This window comes from Zonotrichia albicollis, chromosome 32, assembly GCF_047830755.1.
Source record: "Zonotrichia albicollis isolate bZonAlb1 chromosome 32, bZonAlb1.hap1, whole genome shotgun sequence".
NCBI classification, from domain to species: Eukaryota; Metazoa; Chordata; class Aves; order Passeriformes; family Passerellidae; genus Zonotrichia; species Zonotrichia albicollis.
Window position 1 is genome coordinate 741961 of NC_133850.1, and position 27932 is coordinate 769892.

Genomic DNA, 27932 nt, shown 5'->3' on the forward strand with positions numbered 1-27932 from the left:
ACAACGCCATCATTTATTCCCGTGACACCGAGGGAGGTGGTGACAGTGACAGTGACACCTTGGGGACACCTTGGGGACATTCGGTGTCACACGCTGGTGGCATCGCCATCACCACCAGGTTCATGGTGGCACCTTGGGGACATTTGGTGTCACACGCTGGTGGCATCACCATCACCACCAGGTTCATGGTGACACTTTGGGGACATTCGGTGTCACACATTGGTGGCATCGCTGTCATCGCCAGGCTCATGGTGGCCCCTTGGGGACACTTTGGGGACATCGTGGGGGTGGCCCCGGGTCCTTCACAGCTTGGGCACACTTTGGGGACACCTTGGGGACATTCGGTGTCACACACTGGTGGCATCGCTGTCATCGCCAGGCTCATGGTGGCCCCTTGGGGACAATTTGGGGACATCGAGGTGGCCCCGGGTCCTGCGCAGCTCCTGCTCCAGCCCCGACAGGCGCCGCTCCTGCCCAGGGGACACCGAGATGTCACCCTCTGTGTCACCTCCAGGTCACCAAGGTGGCACCTTGGTGGCACCCTCTGGGTCACCTCTGTGTCCCCAGCGTCCTCTCTTTGTCACCCTCTGTGTCACCCCCAATGTTCACCCAGTGTCCCCTCAATGTCCCCCAATGTCCCCCAGTGACCCAAATGTCCCCCAGTGTCCCCACTGTCCCCCCAATGTCCCCTCAATGTCCCCCCCCAGTGTCCCCCCAATGTCCTCAATGTCTCCAGTGTCCCCAGTTCCATCCCAGTCTCACCAGTTCCCTCCCATTTTGTCCCAGTCCGTCCCAGTATCCCCAGTGTCCCCTCCCAGTCTCTCAGTGTCCCCAAATGTCCCCAGTGTCCCCTCTCAGTGTCCCCGCTGTCCCCTCCCAGTCTCACCACTATCCCCAGTCCCCCCAGTGTCTCCCAGTGTCCCCAGTGTCCCCTCCCAGTTTGTCCCAGTCCCCCCAGTTCCCTCCCAGTCTCACCAGTGTCCCCAATGTCCCCCCAGGGTCCCCTCCCAGTATCCCCAGTTACCTCCCAGTTCCCTCCCAGTTTGTCCCAGTTCCCTCCCAGTCTCACCAGTGTCCTCAGTGTCCCAAATGTCCCCGCTGTCCCCTCCCAGTGTCCCCAGTCCCTCCCAGTTTGTCCCAGTCCGTCCCAGTCTCACCAGTTCCCTCACAGTCCCCTCCCAGTTTGTCCCAGTTCCCTCCCAGTCTCACCACTGTCTCCAGTCCTCCCAGTGTCTCCCAGCGTCCCCTCCCAGTCCCCCCAGTATCCCGTCCCAGTCTCACCAGTTCCCTCCCAGTCCGTCCCAGTCTCCCCAGTTCCCTCCCAGTGTCCCCAGTGTCCCCTCCCAGTCCATCCCAGTCCGTCCCAGTCTCACCAGTTCCCTCCCTCTCTCCTCGTTGCTTTTCAGCCTCTCCAGGTCCTTCCTGCGGGTGCCCTCGGCCGCCGTCAGCCTGGGATGGAACGGGATAAACTGGGATGAACTGGGACAGACTGGGACAGACTGGGGCTAACTGGGGCAAACTGGGATAAACTGGGATGAACTGGGGCAAACTGGGATAAACTGGGATGAACTGGGATAAACTGGGACAGACTGGGATGAACTGGGGCAAACTGGGATAAACTGGGATGAACTGGGATAAACTGGGACAGACTAGGATGGGACCAAACTGGGGCAAACTGGGATAAACTGGGGCAAACAGGGACAAACTGGGGCTAACTGGGACCATAAACTGGGGCCAAACTGGGACTCCAAACTGGGAAACTGGGATGGGATCAAACTGGGACCAAACTGGGACCAAACTGGGACCCTGAACTGGGACTAAACTAGGCAACTGGTACGGGACCAAAGTGGGACCAAAATGGCACCAAACTGGGACCCCAAACTGGGCCAAACTGGGACCAAACTGGGACCCCAAACTGGGACAAACTGGGACAAACTGGGACCCCAAATTGTAACCAAACTGGGACAAACTGGGACCCCAAACTGGGACAAACTGGGACCAAACTGAGCCAAACTGGGACCAAACTGGGACCCCAAACTGGGACAAACTGGGACCAAACTGGGACCAAACTGGGACCAAATTGGGACCCCCAATTGTAACCAAACTGGGACAAACTGGGACCCCAAACTGGGACAAACTGGGACCAAACTGAGCCAAACTGGGACCCCAAACTGGGACCCCAAATTGTAACCAAACTGGGACAAACTGAGACCAAACTGGGACCAAACTGGGACCCCAAACTGGGACAAACTGGGACAAACTGGGACCAAACTGGGACCACACTGGGACCCCAAACTGGGACAAACTGGGACAAACTGGGACCCCAGACTGGGCAGTGTGTCGCACCTGGCCGCCAGGTTGGCGGCGCGGGCGTTGCCCTCATCCCCTGATTTGGGGTCCCCTGTGTTCAGTGACACCCCAGCTTTGGCACACCCCAAATTTGGGACCCCCCACCCCATTTTCGGGGTTCCCCACCCCAATTTCAGGCTGTCCCACCCAAATTTCAGGGTTCACCACCCCATTTTTGAGGTGTCCCCACCCCAATTTCCAGGCGCTCCACCCCATTTTGAGGGTTCCCATCCTGATTTTGGGGTCCCCCACTCCAATTTCGGGGCTCCCATTCTGATTTTTGGGGTTCCCATCCCCACCTGGCCGTCTGGCATTGCCCTCGTGCCCCCACCCCAATTTCGGGGCACTTTCCCCTAAATTTCGAGGTTCCCAACCCAATTTTAGGACCCCCCCCCACCCCATTTTGGGGGTTCCCCACCCCATTTCGGGGGTCCCCACGCCCACCTGGCCGCCAGGTTGGCGGCGCGGGCGTTGCCCTCATCCCCTGATTTGGGGTCCCCTGTGTTCAGTGACACCCCAGCTTTGGCACACCCCAAATTTAGGACCCCCCACCCCATTTTCGGGGTTCCCCACCCCATTTTGGGGGTCCCCACGCCCACCTGGCCGCCAGGTTGGCGGCGCGGGCGTTGCCCTCGTCCAGCTGCCCCCGCAGCCGCTCCAGGCGCTCCCGGTGCCGCTCCTCGGTCCGGGCCGCCCGCGCCTCCGCCCGCTCCAGGCGCTGCCGCAGCTCGGCCAGCTCGGCCCGCAGCGCCTCCAGCAGCCGCCCGTGCTGGGGACACCGGGACCGGGTCACCGGGACACCGGGGATAACGGGGATTGGGGACATTGGGGACATTGGGGGTAACGGGGATTGGGGACACCGCCAGCTCCGCCCGCAGCGCCTCCAGCAGCCGCCCGTGCAGGGGACACCGGGATGGGGACATTGGGGACACCGGGGATAACGGGAGTTGGGGACATTGGGGACATTGGGGACATTGGGGACACCGGGGACACCGGGAATTGGGGACATTGGGGACATTGGGGACATTGGGGACATTGGGGGTAACGGGGGATTGGGGACACCGCCCGCTCCAGGCGCTGCCGCAGCTCCGCCCGCTCCGCCCGTGCTGGGGACACCGGGATGGGGACATTGGGGACACCGGGGACACCGGGGATAACGGAGATAACGGGGGATAACGGGGATTGGGGACATTGGGGACACTGGGGACATTGGGGACATTGGGGACATTGGGGGTAACGGGGATTGGGGACACCGCCCGCTCCGGGCGCTGCCGCAGCTCGGCCAGCTCGGCCCGCAGCGCCTCCAGCAGCCGCCCGTGCTGGGGACACCGGGACGGGGACATTGGGGACACCGGGGGGACACCGGGAATTGGGGACATTGGGGACATTGGGGACACCAGGGATAACGGGGGACACCGGGGATTGGGGACATTGGGGACACCGGGGATAACGGGGGACACCGGGGATTGGGGACATTGGGGGTAACAGGGGTTTGGGAACACCGCCCGCTCCGCCCGCAGCGCCTCCAGCATCCGCCCCTGCTGGGGACACCGGGACGGGGACATTGGGGACACCGGGGGGACACCGGGAATTTGGGACATTGGGGACATTGGGGACACCGGGGATAACGGGGATACCGGGGATACCGGGGATAATGGGGACTGGGGACATTGGGGACACCGGGGATAACGGGGGACACCGGGGATACCGGGGATACCGGGGATAATGGGGACTGGGGACACTGGGGGATACCGGGGGACACCGGGGACTGGGGACATTGGGGACACCGGGGACCCGGTTACCGGGGACTGGGGACACTGGGGACCGAGTTACCGGGGGCTGGGGGCACCGGGGACGAGGTTACCGGGAGGTACCGGGAGGTGTCACCCAGCCCCGGACACCTCCTCCCGTGCTGGGGACACCGGGACGGGGACACTCGGGGACACCGGGACAGGGGCACCGGGGTTTGGGGACACCGGGATGGCGTCACCAGGGCTTGGGGACACTTGGGGACACCGGGGATTGTCCCCCCGTTACCTTCTCGAGCGGTCTCAGCCCGTAGAGCTCCCCCGGCGCCGCCGCGTCCTCGGCCAGGCGCTGCCACGGCACCGAGGGCTTGCGGGGCAGCGACGCCGACGAGCGGAGCTTCCCGCGGGGCTGCGACAATGGGGACAGACCGTGAGTGCCACCAGAGGCTGGTTGGTGCCACCAGATCCCCGTTAGTGCCACCAGAGGCTGATTGGTGCCACCAGAACCCCGTTAGTGCCACCAGAACCTGGTTGGTGACACCAGAACCCCGTTAGTGCCACCAGAGGCTGGTTGGTGCCACCAGATCCCTGTTAGTGCCACCAAGCCGTGATTGGTGCCACCAGAACCCCGTTGGTGCCACCAGAACCCCGTGAGTGCCACCAGAATCCAGTTAGTGCCACCAGAGCGTGATTGGTGCCACCAGAGCCTGATTGGTGGCACCAGAACCCCGTTAGTGCCACCACACCCTCATTAGTGACACCAGAATCCCATTAGTGACACCACACCCTGATTAGTGCCACCAGAGCCTGGTTAATGTCACCAGAATCCAGTTAGTGCCACCACGCCGTGATTGGTGCCACCAGAACCCCGTGAGTGCCACCGGACCTCCATTAGTGCCACCACATCCCCGTTAATGCCACCACCACTCCATTAGTGCCACCAGACCCTGGTTAGTGCCACCAGAACCCAGTTAGTGCCACCACACCTCCATTAGTGCCACCAGATCCTGATTTGTGTCACCAGAACACCATTAGTGCCACCACAGCGCCATTAGTGCCACCAGAAACCCGTTAGTGCCACCAGAACCCTGATTAGTGCCACCAGAACACCATTAGTGCCACCACACCTTGATTAGTGCCACCAGACACTGATTAGTGTCACCAGAACCCAGTTAATGCCACCAGAACCCAGTTAAGGCCACCAGAAGCCAGTTAGTGCCACCAAATCCCAATCAGTGCCACCACACCCCCATCAGTGCCACCAAATCCCAATCAGTGCCGCCACACCCCCATCAGTGCCACCACACGTCCATTAATGTCACCACACGTCCATTAATGTCACCAGAGCCCCATCAATGCCACCTGACCCCTCGCCGCCAGTGCCACCATGTCCTCCCTGTCACTCACCGGGCCATCCCCGCTGCCCGGTGTCCCGGTGCCACCCCCGGGCGGTGTCACTGTCCCCTCGGCCGTGCTGTCACCCTCGGGCGGGCACCGCGTCCCCTTTCCCTGCGCTGGCACGCTCTGGGTGCGCTGGACGTGGCGGCGGCGCCGGGCTGGGACCGGCTCCGGTGTCCCCGGGGGTGTCCCCGAGGGTGGCACCGGGGGTGGCACCGGGAGTGGCACCGGGGGTGGCACCGTCGTTGTCCCCTCGTCGTGGGCGCGGAGGCGGCGGACGCTGGTCAGGGATTGGCTCTTGAGGAGGGGGCTGTGCTTGGGGAGGTCCCGAGGGGGGAGGAATCCCGGCCTGGGGGGGTCCGAGGGGCTGGGGACAGATGGACAGATGGACAGATGGACATGGGGACAATGGGGACAATGGGGACAATGGGGACAATGAGGGTAATGGGGCAATAGGATCAATGGGGACAATGGGGACAAGAGGAGAAATCCCGGTCTGGGGGGGTCCGAGGGGCTGGGGACAGACAGATGGACAGATGGACAGATGGACATGGGGACAATGGGGACAATGGGGGCTGTGCTTGGGGAGGTCCCAAGGGGGGAGGAATCCTGGCCTGGGGCTGGGGACAGACGGACAGATGGACAGATGGACATGGGGACAATGGGGACAATGGAGACGATAAGGGTAATGGGGCAATGGGATCAATGGGGACAATGGGACAATGGGGACAATGGGGACAATGGGGACAATGGGGACAATGGGGGCTGTGCTTGGGGAGGTCCCGAGGGGGGAGGAATCCCGGCCTGGGGGGGTCCGAGGGGCTGAGGACAGATGGACAGATGGACAGATGGACATGGGGACAATGGGGACAATGGGGACAATGGGGACAATGGGGACAATGGGGACAATGGGGACAAGGGGATAAAACCCGGCCTGGGGGGCTCCAAGGGGCTGGGGACAGACGGACAGATGGACAGATGGACAATGGGGACAATGGGGATAATGGGGACAATGGGGACAATGGGGACAATGGGGACAATGGGGGCTGTTCTTGGGGAGGTCCCGAGGGGGGAGGAATCCCGGCCTGGGGGGGTCCGAGGGGCTGGGGACAGACAGACGGACAGATGGACATGGGGACAATGGGACAGTGGGGACAATGGGGACAATGGGGACAATGGGGACAATGAGGATAAGGGGATAAGGGGATAAAACCCGGCCTGGGGGGCTCCAAGGGGCTGGGGACAGACAGACAGATGGACGTGGGGACAATGGGGACAATGAGGGTAATGGGGCAATGGGATCAATGGGGACAATGGGGACAAGAGGAGAAATCCTGGTCTGGGGGGCTCCGAGGGATTGGGGACAGACAAATGGACATGGGGACAATGGTGACAATGGGGACAGATGGACATGGGGACAATGGGGACAATGGGGACAATGGGGACAATGGGGACAATGGGGCTGTGCTTGGGGAGGTCCCGAGGGGGGAGGAAACCCAGTCTGGGGGGGGGGTCCGAGGGGCTGGGGACAGACAGACGGACAGATGGACAGATGGACATTGGGGACAATGAGGGTAATGGGGCAATGGGATCAATGGGGGCAAAGGGGACAATGGGGACAAGAGGAGAAATCCCGGTCTGGGGGGCTCCGAGGGATTGGGGACAGACAGACGGACATGGGGACAATGGAGACAATGGGGACAATGGGGACAGACGGACATGGGGACAATGGGGACAATGGGGGCTGTGCTTGGGGAGGTCCCAAGGGGGGAGGAATCCTGGTCTGGGGGGGTCCGAGGGGCTGGGGACAGACGGACGGACAGATGGACATTGGGGACAATGGTGACAAAGGGGACAATGGGACAACAGGACAGGGGGACAAGGATTTGGGGTTCCTCTGGTCCCACCAGGGTTTATGGTCCTTCTGATCCCACCAGGGTTTGGGGTCCCCTCAGATCCCACCAGGATTTGGGGTCCCCTCTGATCCCACCAAGAATTGGGGTTCTTCTGGTCCCACCACAATTTGGGGTCCCTGTGATCCCATTTGGGATGAGGGCATGGATCCCATCCCACCAGGGTTTGGGGTCTCTGTGATCCCACCAGGGTTTGGGGTCCCCTCAGATCCCACCAGGATTTGGGGTCCCCTCAGATCCCACCAGGGTTTATGGTCCTTCTGATCCCACCAGGATTTGGGGTCTGTCTGATCGCACCAAGAATTGGGGTTCTTCTGGTCCCACCACAATTTGGGGTCCCTCTGGTCCCATTTGAGATCAGGAGATGGATCCCATCCCACCAGGGTTTGGGGTCTCTGTGATCCCACCAGGGTTTGGGGTCCCTGTGATCCCATTTGAGATCAGGAGATGGATCCCATCCCACCAGGAGTTGGGGTCTTCTCATCCCGGCCACACTGGGGGTACCCCATCTCCATCCAGATGTCCCCATTGTCCCCAGATGTCCCTGGGTACCTCCTGCTGGTGGAGCTGAGTTGGACGGACACGGGGACGGGTGTCCCCTCCCTGATGGCCCTGAGGATGGTGGGCAGCGGCTCCAGCTCCTCCTGCGTGGCCTGGAGGACACCACGGGGACATTACTGGGTGGACCAGGAGGTGACAATGGGGACAGAGGGACGGTGGTGGTGGCACCTGGTCGAGGCTGGAGAAGATGTCGCAGAGCAGCAGGTGGAGCGTGGCCAGCTCCAGGGCCAGGTCCACCACGCCGTCGTAGGTGGCCATGTGGGCGCTGGCCTCGGGGGTGGACACGGCGTGAAGGAACTCGGTCATGGTGGCCCAGTGGTGCTCCAGGAAGCCGTTCATGAAGGTCATGTAGGGTTCCTTGTCACCAAACCTGGGGGCAAGGGGTTGTTGTCACGGTCACTTGGTCCATCATCGTGGTCAAGGGTCACCACCATGGTCATGGGTTATTGTCATGGTCCAGGGGTCACCACCATGGTGATGGTCAAGGGGTCATTGTCATGGGTCACTCCCATGGTCATGGGTCATCATCATGGTCAGGGGTCAACACCGTGGTCATGGGTTATTGTCATGGTCAGAGGTCACCACCATGGTCATGGGTTATTGTCATGGTCCAGGGGTCACCACCATGGTGATGGTCGAGGGGTCATTGTCATGGTCATGGGTCACTCCCATGGTCATGGGTCATCATCATGGTCAGGGGTCAACACCATGGTCATGGTCACATGGACCATCATCATGGTCTGGGGTCATTGTCATGGTCAAGGGGTCACCACCATGGTCATGGGGTCACCATCATGGTCTGGGGTCAACGTCATGGTCATGGGTCACTCCCATGGTCATGGGTCATCATCATGGTCAGGGGTCATCATTATGGTCAAGTGGTCATCATCATGGTCAAGGAGTTACCGCCATGGTCTTGGCCAAGGGGTCACCACCATGGTCATGGGTTATTGTCATGGTCTGGGGTCATCATCATGGTCAAGGGGTCACCACCATGATCACTTGGTCCACCATCATGGTTGGGGATCACCACCATGGTCATGGGTCATTGTAATGGTCAAGGGGTCATCACCATGGTCATGGTCATGGGGTCATCATCATGGTCAAGGGGTCATCGTCATGATCAAGGGGTCACCACCATGGTCATGGTCAAGGAGTCACCACCATGGTCATGGTCAATGGATCACCACCATGGTCATGGGTCACCATCATGGTCAAGGAGTCACCACGATGGTCTGGGGACATCATCATGGTCATGGGTCATCACCATGGTCTGGGGTCACCACCATGGTCATGGGTCTTCGTCATGGTCAAGGGGTCACCATCATGGTCATGGTCAAGGAGTCACCATCATGGTTCCATGTTCCACCATCATGGTCAGGGCTCACCACCATGGTCTGGAATCATCATTATGGTCAAGGGTCATCATCATGGTCATGGTCAAGGAGTCACCACCATGGTCTGGGATCACTGTCATGGTCATGGAGTCACCACCATGGTCATGGTCAAGGGGTCACCACCATGGTCATGGTCAAAGGGTCATCATCATGGGTTATCATCATGGTCATGGGTCATCATCATGGTTACATGGGCCACCATCATGGTCATGGTCAAGGGGTCACCACCATGGTCATGGGCCACCATCATGGTCAAGGAGTCACCACGATGGTCTGGGATCACCATCATGGTCATGGGTCATCACCATGGTCTGGGGTCACCACCATGGTCATGGGTCTTCGTCATGGTCATGGTCAAAGGGTCATCATCATGGTCATGGATTATCATCATGGTCATGGGTCATCATCATGGTCACATGGGCCACCATCATGGTCAGGAGTCACCACCATGGTCACCTACGTGGTGAAGTTGGCCAGGTTCTGGATGACCTTGGCCACCAGCGTGAGGCTGCGGGCGGTGGCCTCGCCGGGGTACTCCTGGACCAGGCCGAAGAGGCTGGGGGACATGATGGCCGGGCAGAGGAACCTGAGGAACAGCGAGGCCGACACCAGGCGCCGGCCGATGTCCTCCTTGCCGCGCGCCGCGCACGCGTCCCACCACGCTGAGAACACCTCGGCCAGCTCCGACGGGAAGGACCTGCCCGGGGACACCGTGGTCATGGGGACAGGGGACACGTCAGGGCCACCATGGGGTGGTGGTGGCATCATGGGGAGGGTGGTGGCATCAAGGGGTTTTTGTGGTTGTGTGCATGTGGAGGCCACCAAGCTTGTCCCCATGTCCATCATGATGTCCACCCCCATGTCCATCCCCATCTCTGTCACCCATGGTTGTCCCCAAACTTGTCCACAGGTCCATCCTGGTGTCCATCCCCATCAAAAATTTGTCCTTGGGTCCATCCTGATGTCCATTCTCATTTCTGTCATCTATGGTTGTCCCCAAATTTGTCCCCAGGTCCATCCTGGTGTCCATCCTGATGTCCATCACCATCCCTGTCATCCATGGCTGTCCCCAGGTCCATCCTGGTGTCCATCACCATCCCTGTCCCCCATCCCTGTCCCCATCTTGTCCTCAAACTTGTCCCAGGTCCATCTTGGTGTCCACCCTGATGTCCATCCCCATTCCTGTCCCCAAACTTGTCCCCAGATTTGTCCCCAGGTCCATCCTGGTGTCCATCCCAATGTCCATCCCCATCCCAAAATTGTCCCTGGGTCCATCCTGATGTCCATCTCCATCTCTGCCACCCATGGTTGTCCCCAAACTTGTCCCCATGTCCACCCTGATGTCCATCCCCATCTTTGTCCCCAAATCCACCCTGGTGCCACCCCAGGACGGTGACAATCCCCAACCCCTGGTCCCCATCCTGTCCCTGATCCCACCACCATGTCCCAGCTCCTCCCAGGTTCTCCTGGCCATGGTGCCACCCTGATGTCATCCTGATGCCACCCCAGATGTCCCCAAGGTGTCCCCGAGGTGTCCCCAAGGTGTCCCCACTCACTCGGAGCCGTCGGTGATGCGCCTCAGGGTCTCCTCGCACACCTGCCGCAGGTGCTGCTGGTGCTCCGACAGCTCCAGCCCCGAGATCTTGCTGGGGTCCACCTCGAAGCTCTGCTCGGAGCTGCAGAGCTGGGCCACCACCTCTCCTGGGGACAGGGGACAACACGTGAGGGGACCGAGGGGTCACAAAGGTGGGGATGGATGGGAGGAACCCAAAACACGTCCCCATGGATGGTCAGGGGTGTCCCATAGTCCATGAGGGACCAAGGTGTCACCAAGGTGTCACCACCACTTCCCCTGGGAACAGGGGACAACCCGTGAGGGGACTGAGGGGTCATCAAGATGAAGATGGATGGGAGGAACCTAAAACACGTCCCCATGGGTGGTCAGGGATGTCCTACAACCCATGAGGGGACCAAGAGGTGACCACCACCTCTCCTGGGGACAGCCCATGAGGGGACCAAGAGGTCACCAAGGTGGGGATGGATGGGAAGAACCCATAACACGTCCCCATGGATGGTTAAGGATGTCCTACAACCCATGAGGGGACCAAGAGGTCACCAAGGTGGGGATGGATGGGAGGAACCCAAAACACGTCCCCATGGGTGGTCAGGAATGTCCTACAGCCCATGAGGTGACCAACGAACCCACATCACATCTCCATGGATGGTCAAGGATGTCCTACAACACATGAGGTGACCAAGGAACCCACACAACATCTCCACAGATGGTCAGGGCTGTCCCACCACCCCCATGTCCATCCCACCCGAGGTGTCCCCGTGTCCCCTGGGCGTACCCAGCGTGTCCTGCAGGTACTTGGCCCCCACCAGCTTCATGTACTCGTCGATGGCCTTGGTGGCCAAGGTGTTCTCGCGGAAGATCAGCGCCTCGTGGTCATCCAGGCGGTCAAGCTCGGCCACGCCCAGGTCGGTCAGGAAGGACTGAGGGGACAGGTGGGGATGGTTTGGTGGCATTTGGGACATCCCAAAGGGTTTGGTGGCATTTGGGACACTAAAATGAGCAGGGCAACCATGATGGGTTCTTCTGGCGTTCTTCTGTGTCTGGTGTGGTGTCCTAACTCATTCAACACAACCCAACCCAACCCAACCCAACCCAAACCATCAAACCCAACTCAACCCAACTCATCCCAACTCAACGCAACCCAACCCAACTCAATCCAACTCAACACAATGCGTCCATCCCATCCCAACCCAACCCAACCCAACCCAACCCAACCCAACCTAAACCATCAAACCCAACTCAACCCAACTCATCCCAACCCATCTCATCCCAACTCAACTCAACCCAACCCAACCCAACGTGTCCATCCCATCCTCACCCAACCCAACTCAGCCAACCCAACCCATCCCAACCCAACTCATCCAACATAACCCAACCAACCCATCCTCACCCAACCCATCCCAAACCAACTCAAACTAAACCCAACCCAACCCAAACCATCAAACCCAACTCAACCCAACTCATCTCAACTCAATCCAACTCAACACAATGCGTCCATCTCATCCCAACTCATCCCAACCCAAGCCAACCCAACCCAACCCAACCTAACTCATCCCATCCCGTCAATCCCAACCCAACCCAACTCAACTCAACCCAACGCATCCAACACAACCCAACCCAATCCAACCCAACCCATTCCATCCTCACCAAACCCATCCCGTCTTCACCCAACTCATCCCAAACCACCTCAACCAACTCATCCCTACCCAACACATCCCATCGTCTCCCAACCCAACTCATCCAACTCAACCCAATCCCTCCCATCCTCACTCAACTCAACCAACCCATCCCATCTTCACCCATCTCATCCAACTCAATCCAACCCATCACATCTTCACCCAACCCAACCCATCCCAACCCAACCAATCCAACCCATTCCATTTTCACCCAACTGAACTCACCCAATTCAACTCAACCAAACTCATCCAACCCATTCCATCTTCACCCAACCCAACTCATCCCATCCCATCAATCCCAACCCAACACAATGCATCCATCTCATCCCAACTCAACCCAACTTAATTCAACCAACCCACCCAAACTCAACCTAACCCAACTCAACCCAACCCAAACCATCTCATCCCAACTCATCCCATCAATCCCAACCCAACCCAACCCAACCCAACCCAATGCATCCATCTTATCTCATCCCAACTCAACCCAACCCCTCCTTGCTCAACCCAACCCATCCTCACCCAACCAAACTCATCCAACCCAGCCCAACTCATCCAACCCAACCCATCCCATCACATCTTCACTCAACCCAACCCAACTCATCCAACCCATCCCATCTTTACCCAACTGAACTCCTCCAACCCAACCCATCCCATCTTCACCCAACCCAACCCAACTCATCCAACCCAATCCATCCTTGCTCAACCCAACCCATCCAACCCACCCCACCCCACCCGTGCCCACCTTGGCCTTGCCGGTGCTCTGCAGCACGCGCACCAAGGCGCCGGCCAGCTCCTCCTTGTGCCGCGCGGCGATGGCCGGCTCCAGCCGCCCGCACAGCTCCCGGTAGTGGAAGGTGATGAACTCCGCCAGCTCCTTGTAGCGCACGATGGGCAGCACCCTCACCTGCCGGTAACGCCCGCGCAGCCGCAACGCCGGCGCCGGGTCGGCGGCCACGCCGGTGCCGCTCAAGGTGTACCAACGCTCCAGGGGCTGCCACGCCGCCAGCTCGGCCAGCGGGATGGTGACAGAGGCCACCGGGTGCCACCCGGCGGGGTCATCGTGGTGCTGCTGCTGGTGGCACAAGGTGACGGTGAGGGCGCTCGCCGGCGGCAGCGCGGCCAAGTGGAAGAGCTCGCCCCAGAAGAGTTGGCCGTCGTCGTTGGGCAGCTTGGCCGTGGTGCGGGCGAAGACGGCGCCGTCCAGCTGGAGGAGGCAGCGGAGGCGGCGCCGGGCAGGGAGGTGGCGGCCCTCGAAGAGGGACAGGGACAAGGAGAGGTCCAGGCGCTCGCAGTTGTCCTGGGGGGACACAGGGGGACAATGGGACATGGGGACAGAGGGACAGGGGGACAATGGGGACAAAGGGATGGACAAGGGGACAATGGGGACAATGGAGAAGGAGACAAGGGGACAAGGAGATGGACAAGGGGACAATGGGGACAAGGAGATGGACAAGGGGACAAGGGACAAGGGGACAATGGAGAAGGAGACAAGGGCACAAGGAGATGGACAAGGGGACAAGGGACAATGGGGATAGGGGACAAAGGGGATGGACAAGGGGACAAGGGTCAAGGGACAAAGGGGACAAGGGGACAATGGAGAAGGAGACAAGGGGACAAGGAGATGGACAAGGGGACAAGGGGACAATGGGGACAAAGGGGATGGACAAGGGGACAAGGGGACAAGGGGACAATGGAGAAGGGGAGAAGGGGACAAGGGGACAAGGGGACAAGGAGATGGACAAGGGGACAAGGGACAATGGGGATAAGGGGGCAATGGGGACAGGGGACAATGGAGAAGGGGACAAGGGGACAGGGGGACAAGGGACAATGGGGATAAGGGGAGAAGGGACAGGGGGACAAAGGGGACAAGGGGACAATGTGGATAAAGGGAGAAAGGGACAATGGGACAAAGGGGACAAGCGGGATGTGGGTGGCGGTCGTGGGGACAAGGGGACAAGGGACAAATGGACAATGGGGATAATGGGACAAGGGATAAGGGGACAAAGGGACAAGGGGACAATGGGGATGTGAGTAGGGGTCATGGGGACAAGGGGACAAAGGGGATGGACAAGGGGACAGTGGGAGTCCCCAGGGTGTCCCCAGGTGCCCCCAGGTGTCCCCAAGGTGTCCCCAGGTATCCCTCACCGGTGACCACGTTGATGTCCGGCCAGAGCTGCTCGGACAGAGCCACCCCTGCTGTCCCCTCCCTTGGAGACCCCAAAAATCCCCAAAATCCCCAACATTCCCACCCCTGGATGTCCCCGAGGTGTCCTCAAGGTGTCCCCAAGGTGTCCCCAGGTGTCCCCAGGTGTCCCCAGGTGTCTCCAGGTGTGTCCCCAGGGTGTTCCCAGGGTGTCCTCAGGTGTTCCCCAAGGTGTCCCCAGGTGTCCCCAAGTGTCTCCAGGTATCCCCAGGTGTCCTCAAGGTGTCCCCAGGTGTCCCTCACCCGTGACCACATTGATGTCCAGCCAGAGCTGCTCGGACAGAGCCACCCCTTCTGTCCCCTCCCTTGGAGACCCCAAAAATCCCCAAAACCCCCAACATTCCCACCCCTGGATGTCCCCGAGGTGTCCCCAAGATGTCCCCAGGTGTCCCCAGGGTGTCCCCACCTTGTTGGGCTGCGCCGTCCGCCGCAGCTCCTCGATCCAGCGGTCGCGCTCGGCCAGGGAGGAGCAGCCGAAGGAGCGGCTGCCGGCGGGGGTGATAACCTGGGGACAGTGAGGGACAATGAGGGGACAGTGAGGGGACAGTGAGGGTTACAGGACACTGAGGGGACAATGAGGGTGACAGGAACATTGAGGGGACACAAGGAGTGGCTGCCAGTGGGGGTGATCACCTGGGGACAGTGAGGGACAATGAGGGGACAGTGAGGGGACTGTGAGGGTTACAGGACACTGAGGGAACACTGAGGGTGACAGGGACATTGAGGAGACATTGAGGATGATGGGGACATCGAGGGTGACAGGACACTGAGGGGACAATGAGGGTGACAGGAACATTGAGGGGACACAAGGAGTGGCTGCCAGTGGGAGTGATCACCTGGGGACAGAGGGGACAATGAGGGGACAGTGAGGGGACAGTGAGGGGACAATGAGGGGACAAATGAGGGGACAATGAGGGTGATGGAGACACTGAGGGTGACAGGGACATTGAGGGGACACTGAGGAGCAGCTGCCAGCGAGGGTGATCACCTGGGGACAGTGAGGGGACAGTGAGGGACAATGAGGGGACAATGTGGGGACAATGAGGGTGACAGGACATTGAGGGGACATTGAGGATGACAGGGACAATGAGGGGACCCTTTTGGGGTTCAAGGTCCCCATTTTTGGGGTTTAGGTCCCCATTTTTGGGCTCAGGATCCCAAATTTTGGGATTTGTGTCCCCATTTTTGGGGTCAGGGTCCCCATTTTTGGGTTTAGGAACCCTTTTTGGGTTCAAGGTCCCCATTTTTGGGGTTTAGGTCCCCATTTTTGGGGTCAGGATCCCAATTTTTGGGATTTGTGTGCCCATTTTTGGGTTTAGGAGCCCTTTTTGGGTTCAAGGTCCCCATTTTTGCAGTCAGGATCTCCATTTTTGGGGTTTAGGTTCCCATTTTTGGGTTCAGGATCCCAGTTTTTGGGATTTGTGTCCCCATTTTTGGGTTTAGGAGCCCTTTTTGGGTTCAAGGTCCCCATTTCTGCAGTCAGGATCTCCATTTTTGGGGTTTAGGTTCCCATTTTTGGGTTCAGGATCCCAGTTTTTGGGATTTGTGTCCCCATTTTTGGGGTCAGGGTGCCCTTTTTGGGGTCAGAGTCCCCATTTTTGGGGTCAGGATCTCCATTTTTGGGATTTTTGTGCCCATTTTTGGGTTCAGGGTCCCCAGTTTTGGGGTTCAGGAGCCCCCCGCCCGTACCTGGAAGCAGAACCTCTCTCCCACCAGGCTGCCGTGCACTGGCCGGACGATGACGTTGTCACCCGTGAGGTCCAGCTCGGGCGGTGGCACCAGGGACTCGCGGGATCCGCTGCGGCTGGGGACCCTGGGGGGACACCAATGGGGACATCAGTGCCACCAGAACCCCCCAAAATGGGACCCTGGGGGGACACCAATGTCACCAAAAAGGGACCCTGAGGGGACAGAAATGTCACCCGGACCCAAAATGGGACCCTGAGGGGACACCAATGTCACCAGGAGCCCAAAAACGGGGACATCAGTGTCACCAAAAAGGGACCCTGAGGGGACAGAAATGTCACCCGGACCCAAAATGGGACCCTGAGGGGACACCAATGTCACCAGGAGCCCAAAAACGGGGACATCAGTGTCACCAGGACCCCCCAAAAAGGGACCCTGGGGGGACACCAATGGGGACATCAGTGTCACCAGAACCCCCCAAAAAGGGACACTGAGGGGACACCAATGGGGACATCAGTGTCACCAGAACCCCCCAAAATGGGACCCTGGGGGGACACCAATGGGGACATCAGTGTCACCAGAACCCCCCAAAAAGGGACCCTGGGGGGACACCAATGGGGACATCAGTGTCACCAGAACCCCCCAAAAATGGACCCTGGGGGGACACCAATGGGGACATCAGTGCCACCAGAGCCCCCCAAAAAGGGACCCTGGGGGGACACCAATGGGGACATCAGTGTCACCAGAACCCCCCAAAAATGGACCCTGGGGGGACACCAATGGGGACATCAGTGCCACCAGAGCCCCCCATAAAGGGACCCTGGGGGGACACCAATGGGGACATCAGTGCCACCAGAACCCCCCAAAAAGGGACCCTGGGAGGACACCAATGTCACCGGGAGCCCAAAAATGGGACACAAATGTCACCAGGACACCAAAAACGGGGCACAAATGTCACCAGGACCCCCCAAAAAGGGACAGAAATGTCACCAGACCCCTAAAATGGGACCCTGAGGGGACACCAATGTCACCAGGACACAAAAACGGGGACAGAAATGTCACCAGGACCCAAAATGGGGACAGAAATGTTACCAGGACCCCGAAATGGGGACATTGAGGTGACACTGATGGGACAGAAATGTCACCAGGGCACCAAAATGGGGACAGAAATGTCACCAGAACCCCCCAAAAAGGGACCCTGAGGGGACACCAATGTCACCGGGACACAAAAAGGGACACAAGTGTCACCAGAACCCCCAAAAATGGACCCTGAGGGGACACAAATGTCACCAGGACCCGGAAAAGGGACATCGAGATGACACTGAGGGGACAGAAATGTCACCAGAACACCCAAAAAGGGACACAAATGTCACCTGGACCCAAAATGGGGACAGAAATGTTACCAGGACCCCGAAATGGGGACACTGAGGTGACACTGATGGGACACAAATGTCACCAGAGCACCAAAAATGGGACAGAAATGTCACCAGGAACCCCCAAAAAGAGACCCTGAGGGGACACCAATGTCACCAGGACCCCCAAAAGGGACACAAGTGTCACCAGAACCCCCCAAAATGGGACCCTGGGGGGACACCAATGTCACCGGGACACAAAAACGGGACACAAATGTCACCAGGACACCAAAAACGGGGACAGAAATGTCACCAGGACCCCCCAAAAAGGGACAGAAATGTCACCAGGACCCCCAAAAAGTGACCCTGAGGGGACACCAATGTCACCAGGAGCCCAAAAACGGGGACATCAGTGTCACCAGAACCCCCCAAAAAGGGACCCTGTGGGGACACCAATGTCACCGGGACACAAAAAGGGACAGAAATGTCACCAGGACCCCAAAATGGGACACCAATGTCACCGGGACACAAAAACCGGGACATCAGTGTCACCAGGAGCTCAAAAATGGGACACAAATGTCACCAGGACACCAAAAACGGGGACATCAGTGTCACCAGGAGCCCAAAAAGGGACAGAAATGTCACCAGGACCCCCCAAAAAGGGACCCTGAGGAGACACCAATGTCACTGGGACACAAAAAGGGACAGAAATGTCACCAGGACCCCAAAATGGGACACCAATGTCACCGGGACACAAAAACCGGGACATCAGTGTCACCAGAACCCCCCAAAAAGGGACCCTGGGGGGACACCAATGTCACCGGGAGCCCAAAAATGGGACACAAATGTCACCAGGACACCAAAAACGGGGACAGAAATGTCACCGGGAGCCCCCAAAAAGGGACAGAAATGTCACCAGACCCCTAAAATGGGACCCTGAGGGGACACCAATGTCACCGGGAGCCAAAAATGGGGACAGAAATGTCACCAGGAGCCCAAAATGGGACACCAATGTCACTGAGACACAAAAACGGGGACATCAGTGTCACCAGGAGCCCAAAAATGGGACACAAATGTCACCAGGACCCCCCAAAAAGGGACCCTGGGGGGACACCAATGTCACCAGAGACACTGAAAAGGAACACAAATGTCACCAGGAGCCCAAAATGGGACAGAAATGTCACCAGGACACCAAAATGGGGACATTGAGGTGACAGTGAGGGGACAGCGGTGTCACCAGGACCCTGAGGGGACAGCGGTGTCACCAGGCCAGGAGTGTCCCCTACCTGTCACCATCGGGCGCTGCCACCACCCCGTGGTCACCCTTGGTGGCACCGCGGCTTCTCCTGTCCCTGAGGAGCCTCTTCCAGAGCAGCCCCTGGGGACAGCGATGGGGACAGGGGACAATGAAGGGACAGGTGACAATGACAGGGACAGGTGACAATGATGGGACAGGGGACAATGAAGGGACAGGTGACAATGAAGGGACAGGTGACAGGTGACAATGATGGGGAGGGGACAATGAAGGGACAGGTGACAATGAAGGGACAGGGGACAATGAAGGGACAGGGGACAATGACAGGGACAGGTGACAATGATGGGGACAATGTGACAATGACAGGGACAGGTGACAATGAAGGGACAGGGGACAATGAAGGGACAGGTGACAATGAAGGGACAGGGGGCAATGACAGGGACAGGTGACAATGACAATGACAGGTGACAATGAAGGGACAGGTGACAGGTGACAATGATGGGGAGGGGACCGGGGACAATGACCGGGGACAGGGATGGTGACAAGGACAGGGACAGCAGAGGTGACAGGGATGGGACAGGGGTGGGGACAAGGGAGGTGACAGGGATGGGGACAATGACAGGGATGGGGACAATGACAGGGGACAGGAATGGGACAGGGGTGGGGACAAGGGGACAGGTGACAATGACAGGGACAGGTGACAGGTGACAAGGGGAGGGGACAGGGAGGGACAAGGGAGGTGACAGGGAATAGGGACAGGGGACAGGGGACAATGACAGGGATGGGGACAGGGACAGGGGACAGGGATGGGGACAAGGATGGGGACAAGGACAGGTGACAGGGGACAGGGACGATGGCAGGGAGGTGACAAGGATGGGGACAGGGACAGAGGACAGGGATAGGGATGGGACAGGGATGGGGACTGGTGACAATGACACGGACAGGTGACAGGTGACAATGACAGTGACAATGACAATGACAATGACAATGACAATGACAGTGACAGTGACAATGACAATGACAATGACAGGTGACAATGACAGTGACAGTGACAATGACACAGACAGGTGACAGGTGACAATGACAATGACAGGTGACAATGACACAGACAGGTGACAGGTGACAATGACAATGACAGTGACCTTGACGTTGCTGAGCTGGGAGCTTGCGGCGGGCTCAGCCCGAGGACCCCTCTCGTCCGGGTCTGGGGGGGAAACCAGTATAGACCAGTATAAACGAGTATAGATCAGTATAGACCAGTATAGACCAGAATAAACCAGTATAAACCGGTATAGAACAGTATAAACCAGTATAGACCAGTATAGACCAGTATAAACCAGTATAAACCAGTATAAACCGGTATAAACCAGTATAGACCAATATAGATCAGTATAAGCCAGTATAAACCAGTATAAACCAGTACAAACCAGTATAGACCAGTATAGACCAGTATAAACCGGTATAAACAAGTATAAACCAGCAACCCCCCAGTAACCCCCAGTGCCCCCCAGTCCCTCCCAGTCTCTCCCAGTACAAACCAGTATAACCCAATCCCCTCCCAGTCCCTCCCAGTTTGTCCCAGTCCCTCCCAGTATGTCCCAGTATCCCCCAGTAACCCCTCCAGTCCCTCCCAGTCCCTCCCAGTATAAACCAGTATAACCCAATCCCCTCCCAGTTTGTCCCACTCCCCTCCCAGTATCGCGCCCAGTCCCTCCCAGTACAAACCAGTATAACCCAGTTCCCTCCCAGTATCCCCGGTGTCCTCACCAGGGTCCTTCCCAGTATAAACCAGTATAACCCAATCCCCTCCCAGCTTGTCCCAGTCCCTCCCAGTATAAACCAGTATAACCCAGTCCCTCCCAGTATAACCCAGTGCCCTCTCAGTCCCTCCCAGTTTGTCCCAGTCCCTCCCAGTATGTCCCAGTATCCCCCAGTAACCCCTCCAGTCCCTCCCAGTCCCTCCCAGTATAAACCAGTATAACTCGATCTCCTCCCAGTTTGTCCCAGTCCCGCCCAGTCCCTCCCAGTACAAACCAGTATAACCCAGTCCCTCCCAGTCCCTCCCAGTATAAACCGGTATAATTCAAACCCCTCCCAGTATAACCCAGTATAACCCAGTATAACCCAGTCCCTCCCAGTATCACCCAGTATAACCCAGTCCCTCCCAGTCCCTCCCAGTATAAACCGGTATAATTCAAACCCCTCCCAGTATAACCCAGTATAACCCAGTATAACCCAGTCCCTCCCAGTATCACCCAGTATAACCCAGTCCCTCCCAGTCCCTCCCAGTCCCTCCCAGTATAACCCAGTATCACCCAGTATAACCCAGTCCCTCCCAGTCCCTCCCAGTCCCTCCCAGTATAACCCAGTATAACCCAGTATAACCCAGTATAACCCAGTCCCCTCCCAGTTTGTCCCACTCCCCTCCCAGTCTCTCCCAGTATAACCCAGTCCCTCCCAGTGCCCCCAGTCCCTCCCAGTCCCTCCCGGTCTCTCCCAGTATAACCCAGTGCCCCCCCATGTCCTCACCAGGGTCCCTCCTGCCCACGTTGGTGGCATCGGAGGTGGCGCTGCCAGCGCGGGTCCTGCTGCGCCAGGGACCCTGGGGACACCACGGGGTCACCACAGGGACACCATGAGGTGCCACCACCCCCAGGGGTCACCACGAGGTGCCACCACCAAAAGGACACCGAGGTGCCACCCAGGGGACACCACGGGGACACTGAGATGCCACCAAGGTGTCACCACGAGGTGCCACCACCCCCAGGGGACACCAAAGGGTCAGGGGGTGACATCAAGGGACACCAGGAGATGCCACCACCCAGGGGACACCCAGAGGACACCAGGAGGTGCCACCAAGGGGACACCATGAGATGCCACCAACATGTCACCACAAAGTGCCACCACCCCCAGGGGACACTGAGATGTCACCCAGGTGTCACGATGAGGTGCCACCACTCCCAGGGGACACTATAAGGGGGCACCATGAGATGCCACCAAGGTGTCACCACGAGGTGCCACCAACCCCAGGGGACACTGAGATGCCACCCAGGTGTCACCACAAGGTGCCACCACCAAGGGGACACCATGAGGTGTCACCACGAGGTGCCACCACCCCCAGGGGACACTCAGGGGACACCATGAGATGCCACCAAAGGGACACTGAGATGCCACCAAGGGGACACCATGAAGTGTCACCATTGGGACACCATGAGGTGCCACCACCAAGGGGACACTGAGATGCCACCAAGGTGTCACCACGAGGTGCCACCACCAAGGGGACACCACAAGGGGACACTAGAATGTGCCACCACCCACAAGGTGCCACCACCACCCAGGGGACACTGAGATGTCACCAATGGGGCACCAGGAGGTGCCACCACCAAGGGGACACTGAGATGCCACCAACGTGTCACCATGAGATGCGACCACCCATGAGGTGCCACCACCCCAAGGGACATTGAGGTGCCACCCAGGTGTCACCAGGAGATGCCACCACCCAGGTGCCACCAGGAGGTGCCACCACGCGCCGGTGTCACCGCGATGTCCCCTCTCACCTGCTCGTTGTCCCTGGGCAGTGGCACCAGGTGCCCGTCCAGCAGCGAGAACAGGGACACGTCCCACACCTGGGTGGCATCGGGTGGCACCGGCGATGTCCCCAAGGGTGGCAGGGATGTCCCCAAGGGTGGCGCTGAGGGGACACAATGGGGCGGGGGGATGGGGGGGGACACGGTGGCATTGTCACCCACGGAGGGGACAGGAGGCATCAAAGGCCTCCCCTGATGTCCCCCAATGTCCCCAAGTGTCCCCTGCTGTCCCCCAATGTCCCTTCTGTCCCCCACATGCCCTCGTGTCCCCTCATGTCCCCCGTTGTCACCTCCTGTCCCTCCTGTCCCCATTGTCCCCAAGTGTCCCCTCCTGTCCCCTGATGTCCCCTCGTGTCCCCCTTGTTTCCCTTCATGTCCCCCGATGTCCCCAAGTGTCCCCTCGTGTCCCTGCTGTCCCCACATATCCCATTGTCCCCTGTTGTCCCCTCCTGTCCCCTGATGTCCCCAAGTGTCCCCACTGTCCCCTTGTGTCCCCCAATGTCCCCTCACTGTCCCCTGCTGTCCCCCACATGCCCTCGTGTCCCCTCCTGTCTCTCCTGTCCCCACTGTCCCCAAGTGTCCCCTCCTGTCCCCTCAGGTCCCCTGATGTCCCCTCGTGACCCCCTTGTTTTCCTTCGTGTCCCCCAATGTCCCCTCCTGTCCCCGATGTCCCCCATTGTCCCCAAGCGTCCCCTCCTGTCCCCACATCCCCTCCTGGTCCCCAATGTCCCCAAGTGTCCCCACATCCCCTGATGTCCCCTCGTGTCCCTTTCTGTCCCCTCCTGTCCCCTCAGGTCCCCTGATGTCCCCTCCTGGTTCCCAATGTCCCCAAGTGTCCCCAAGCGTCCCCTGCTCTCCCCTCCTGTCCCCACATCCCCTCCTGGTCCCCAATGTCCCCAAGTGTCCCCACATCCCCTCGTGTCCCCCTCGTGTCCCCTTTGTCCCCCAAGTGTCCCCACTGTCCCCACTGTCCCCAAGTGTGCTCAGGTGTCCCCATATCCCCTGATGTCCCCTCGTGTCCCCCGATGTCCCCTCCTGTTCCCTCCTGTCCCCCACTGTCCCCTCCTGTCCCCACATCCCCTGCCATCCCTGCTGTCCTCTCGTGTCCCCTCAGGTCCTCTCAGGTCCCCTTTGTCCCCTCATGTCCCCTTTGTCCCCCAAGTGTCCCCACTGTCCCCAAGTGTCCCCAAGTGTCCCCCTCACCTTTGCCCGCCTTGCACGGGGCCGATATCGCCCTCCTGAAGAGCGAGCGCCGCGCGCTGGCCTTGGCGACACCTCTGTCCCCTCCCCTGTCCCCTCCCGCTCTGTCGCCGCCGCTGTCGCCGACAGTGTCGGGGTGGCTGTGGGAGCGCCGCCAGCCCTGCAGCCGCGCCCAGCGCCGGCTCCCCGGGGACCCCCCCAGTTTTTGGGGGAGAACCCCGAGTTTTTGGGGCTCCCCGGGGGCCGCCGTGCGCCACTTGTAGGATTTCAATAGGGAGGGGGGCGACAGGGGGGCCGAGGGGGCGTCCGGGTCCATCTGTGGGGGGGGAAAAAGGGATTTTGGGGTTTGTGGGGTCAATTTTGGGGTTGGGGAGTAAATTTTTGGGGTTGGGGGAGTCAGTTTTGGGGGGTTTAGGGGGTGGGTTTGGGTTTGTGGGGTCAATTTTGGGGTTGGGGGACTCAGTTTTGGGGGGTTTAGGGGGTGGGTTTGGGGTTTGTGGGGTTGGGGAGAAAATTTTGGGGTGGAGGAAGCAATTTTTGGGTTGGGGGAGTCAGTTTTGGGGGGTTTAGGGGTTGGATTTGGGGTTTGTGGGAGCAATTTTGGGGTTGGGGGAGCTGAATTTGGGGTTGGGGGAGTCAATTTTGGGGGGTTTAGGGGTTGGATTTGGGGTTTGAGGGAGCAATATTGGGGTTGGGGGAGTCAATTTTGGGGTTGGGGGAGTCAATTTTGGGGTTTGTGGGGTCAATTTTGGGGGGTTTCTATGGGGTGGTTCTGGGGTTTGTGGGGTTTGGGGGAGACAATTTTGGGGTTGGGGGAGCTGAATTTGGGGTTGGGGGAGCTGAATTTGGGGGGTTTAGGGGGTGAGTTTGGGTTTGTGGGGTCAATTTTGGGGTTGAGGGACTCAATTTTGGGGGGTTTAGGGGGTGAGTTTGGGGTTTGTGGGGTTGGGGGAGCTGAATTTTGGGGGGTCCAGGGTGACAGGGGGACAGGGGAAAATGGGACAGGGGAAATGGGGACAGGGGGACAGGGGGACAGAGTGACAGAGGGACAGACGGACACGATGACAGAGGGACAGAGGGACAGAGGGAGAGGGGTAAAGCGTGACAGGGGACAGGGGGACATGCGACAGGAGGACAGAGGGACAGAGTGACAGAGGGACAGGGGGAAATGGTGACAGGAGAAATGGGGACAGGGGACAGGGGGACAGGGTGACACAGTGACAGAGTGACAGAGGGACAGACGGACACGGTGACAGAGTGACAGAGTGACAGAGTGACAGGGGGACAGGGGGAAATGGTGACAGGAGGACAGGGGAGGGACGGAGGGACAGGGGGACGGGGGGCACAGAGTGACAAAGTGACAGAGGGACAGACGGACACGGTGACAGAGTGACAGAGGGACAGAGGGACAGAGTGACAGGGGACATGGGACAGGGGGAAATGGGGACAGGAGGACAGGAGGACAGAGGGACAGAGGGACAGACGGACACGGTGACAGAGTGACAAAGTGACAGAGGGACAGACGGACACGGTGACGGAGTGACGGAGGGGGAGAGGGTGACAGGGGGACAGGGGAGGGACGGGGGGACAGAGGGACAGGGGGACATGGGGACATGGGGACAGGGTGACACAGTGACAGGGTGACACAGCGACAGAAGGACAGACAGACACACCGACAGACCGACGGACACGCACCGACAGCCGCCCCATCGCCACCCCCGAGCCCCGGGCGCGGGCGGCGGCACCGGCGCCGCTTCCGTCGCGCCCCAAAACCGCGCTCCCCTCCCCCGCCTTTCTCGCTTTTGTCACCTCCCCCCCCCTTTGTCACCTCCCCCTTGGTGGCACTTCAGGACCCCCCCAGTGCCACCCTCCAGGTGCCACCCGAGCTTTTTTTGGGGTTTTTTTTGGCTTTTTTAAACTTTTTTGGGGGCTTTTTTTGGTGTCACCGCCACCCCCCAAATTGTCACCTCAGTGTGGGGGGGGCACCATTTGTCACCCCCACTTTGTCACCCCCCCTTGGTGGCACTTCAGGACCCCCCCAGTGCCACCCTCCAGGTGCCACCTGAGCTTTTTTGGGGGTTTTTTTGGCTTTTTTTTGGCTTTTTTTGGTGTCACCGCCACCCCCCAAATTGTCACCTCAGTGTGGGGGGGGCACCATTTGTCACCCCCACTTTGTCACCCCCCCTTGGTGGCACTTCAGGACCCCCCCAGTGCCACCCTCCAGGTGCCACCTGAGCTTTTTTTTTGGTTTTTTTTGCTTTTTTTGGGGCTTTTTTTGGTGTCACCGCCACCCCCCAAATTGTCACCTCAATGTGGGGGTGGCACCATTTGTCACCCCCACTTCGTCACCCCCCCTTGGTGGCACTTTAGGACCCCCCCCACCTGTCAGTGCCACCCTCCAGGTGCCACCCGAGCTTTTTTTGGCTTTTTTTGGTGTCACCGCCAAAATTGTCACCTCGAGGGGGGGGTGGCGGTGGCCACATCCTCCCGCGATAATGGGGGAGGGGAGGGGGGGGTGATAAAAATTTTGGGGTCCCCCCAGACCCCCCAACCCCGACCCCTCCCTTTTAGCATCCCCTGAGGGGATTTGGGGACAATTTTGGGGATTTTTTTGGGGAGAATTTTGGGGTTTTTTGGGGTTTTTGGTGTCCTCCCCCCCCGGTACCTCCGGTGCTGCCGCGGCCGCGCTCGGTTCCTGTGGCGGCTTCCCCACATGTGACCGAGCGGGGCACACCCCCGGAGCCTTCCTCCCGCTCCTCCTCCTCCTCCTCTCGGAGCCTTCCTCCTCCTCCTCCTCCTCCTCCTCAGGGAGGGGATGGCGCTGGGGACACCGGGGGGACACCACAGGTGAGGGGACACCACAGGTGAGGCGACACCTGGGACCTGGTTCGTTCCTGCAGGAGTTTGGGTGACACCCTCGGAGCCTTCCTCCTCCTCCTCCTCCCCTCGGAGCCTTCCTCCTCCTCCTCCTCCTCCTCCTCCTCCTCCTCCTCCTCCTCCTCCTCCTCCTCAGGGAGGGGATGGCGCTGGGGACACCGGGGGGACACCACAGGTGAGGGGACACCACAGGTGAGGGGACACCTGGGACCTGGTTCGTTCCTGCAGGAGTTTGGGGCACACCCTCGGAGCCTTCCTCCTCCTCCTCCTCCTCCTCCCCTCGGAGCCTTCCTCCTCCTCCTCCTCCTCCTCCTCCTCCTCCTCCTCCTCGGGGACACGCAGGTGACACCAGGGGGACACCACAGGTGAGGGGACACCAAGGGACAGGTTCCTTCCTGCAGGAGTTTGGGGCACACCCTCGGAGCCTTCCTCCTCCTCCTCCTCCTCCCCCTCCCCTCGGAGCCTTCCTCCCCCTCCTTCTCCTCCTCCTCCTCGGGGACACACAGGTGACACCAGGGGGACACCACAGGTGAGGGGACACCAAGGGACAGGTTCCTTCCTGCAGGAGTTTGGGGCACATCCCTCGGAGCCTTCCTCCCGCTCTTCCTCCTCCTCCTCGGAGCCTTCCTCCTCCTCCTCCTCCTCCTCAGCGAGGGGATGGCGCTGGGGACACCGGGGGGACACCACAGGTGAGGGGACACCACAGGTGAGGGGACACCACAGGTGAGAGGACACCTGGGACCTGGTTCGTTCCTGCAGGAGTTTGGGGCACACCCCCGGAGCCTTCCTCTTCCTCCTCTTCCTCTTCCTCCTCCTCCTCCTCCTCCTCCTCCTCCCCCCCTCGGAGCCTTCCTCCTCCTCCTCCTCAGGGAGGGGATGGCGCTGGGGACACCGGGGGGACACCACAGGTGAGGGGACACCACAGGTGAGGGGACACCTGAGCCCCGGTTCCTTCCTGCAGGAGTTTGGGGCACACCCTCGGAGCCTTCCTCCTCCTCCTCCTCCTCCTCCTCCTCCTCCCCTCGGAGCCTTCCTCCTCCTCTTTCTCCTCCTCTTCCTCGGGGACACGCAGGTGACACCAGGGGGACACCACAAGTGAGGTGACACCTGGGAGCCGGTTCCTTCCCCATTTGACCAGATCACACCCTCAGAGC

The 27932-nt window shown here is 59.5% G+C and overlaps 1 protein-coding gene across 1 annotated transcript; it reads right to left on the reverse strand.

The window, feature by feature from the left end:
• RASAL3 (RAS protein activator like 3) lies at positions 1-26729 on the reverse strand. The gene is made up of 19 exons (XM_074530305.1): positions 26567-26729; positions 23905-24217; positions 22672-22805; positions 21644-21716; positions 20257-20318; positions 19146-19237; positions 16511-16634; positions 15228-15326; positions 13361-13915; positions 11718-11862; positions 10923-11067; positions 9827-10063; positions 8138-8339; positions 7961-8061; positions 5505-5862; positions 4387-4506; positions 2949-3118; positions 1374-1449; positions 1-470 (listed from the first exon to the last, which is right to left on the reverse strand). Exons 2-19 carry the CDS (start codon positions 24215-24217, stop codon positions 348-350), a joined length of 3129 nt encoding a protein of 1042 aa, XP_074386406.1. The 5' UTR covers positions 26567-26729; the 3' UTR covers positions 1-347.
• Between the last annotated feature and the right edge of the window lie 1203 nt (positions 26730-27932).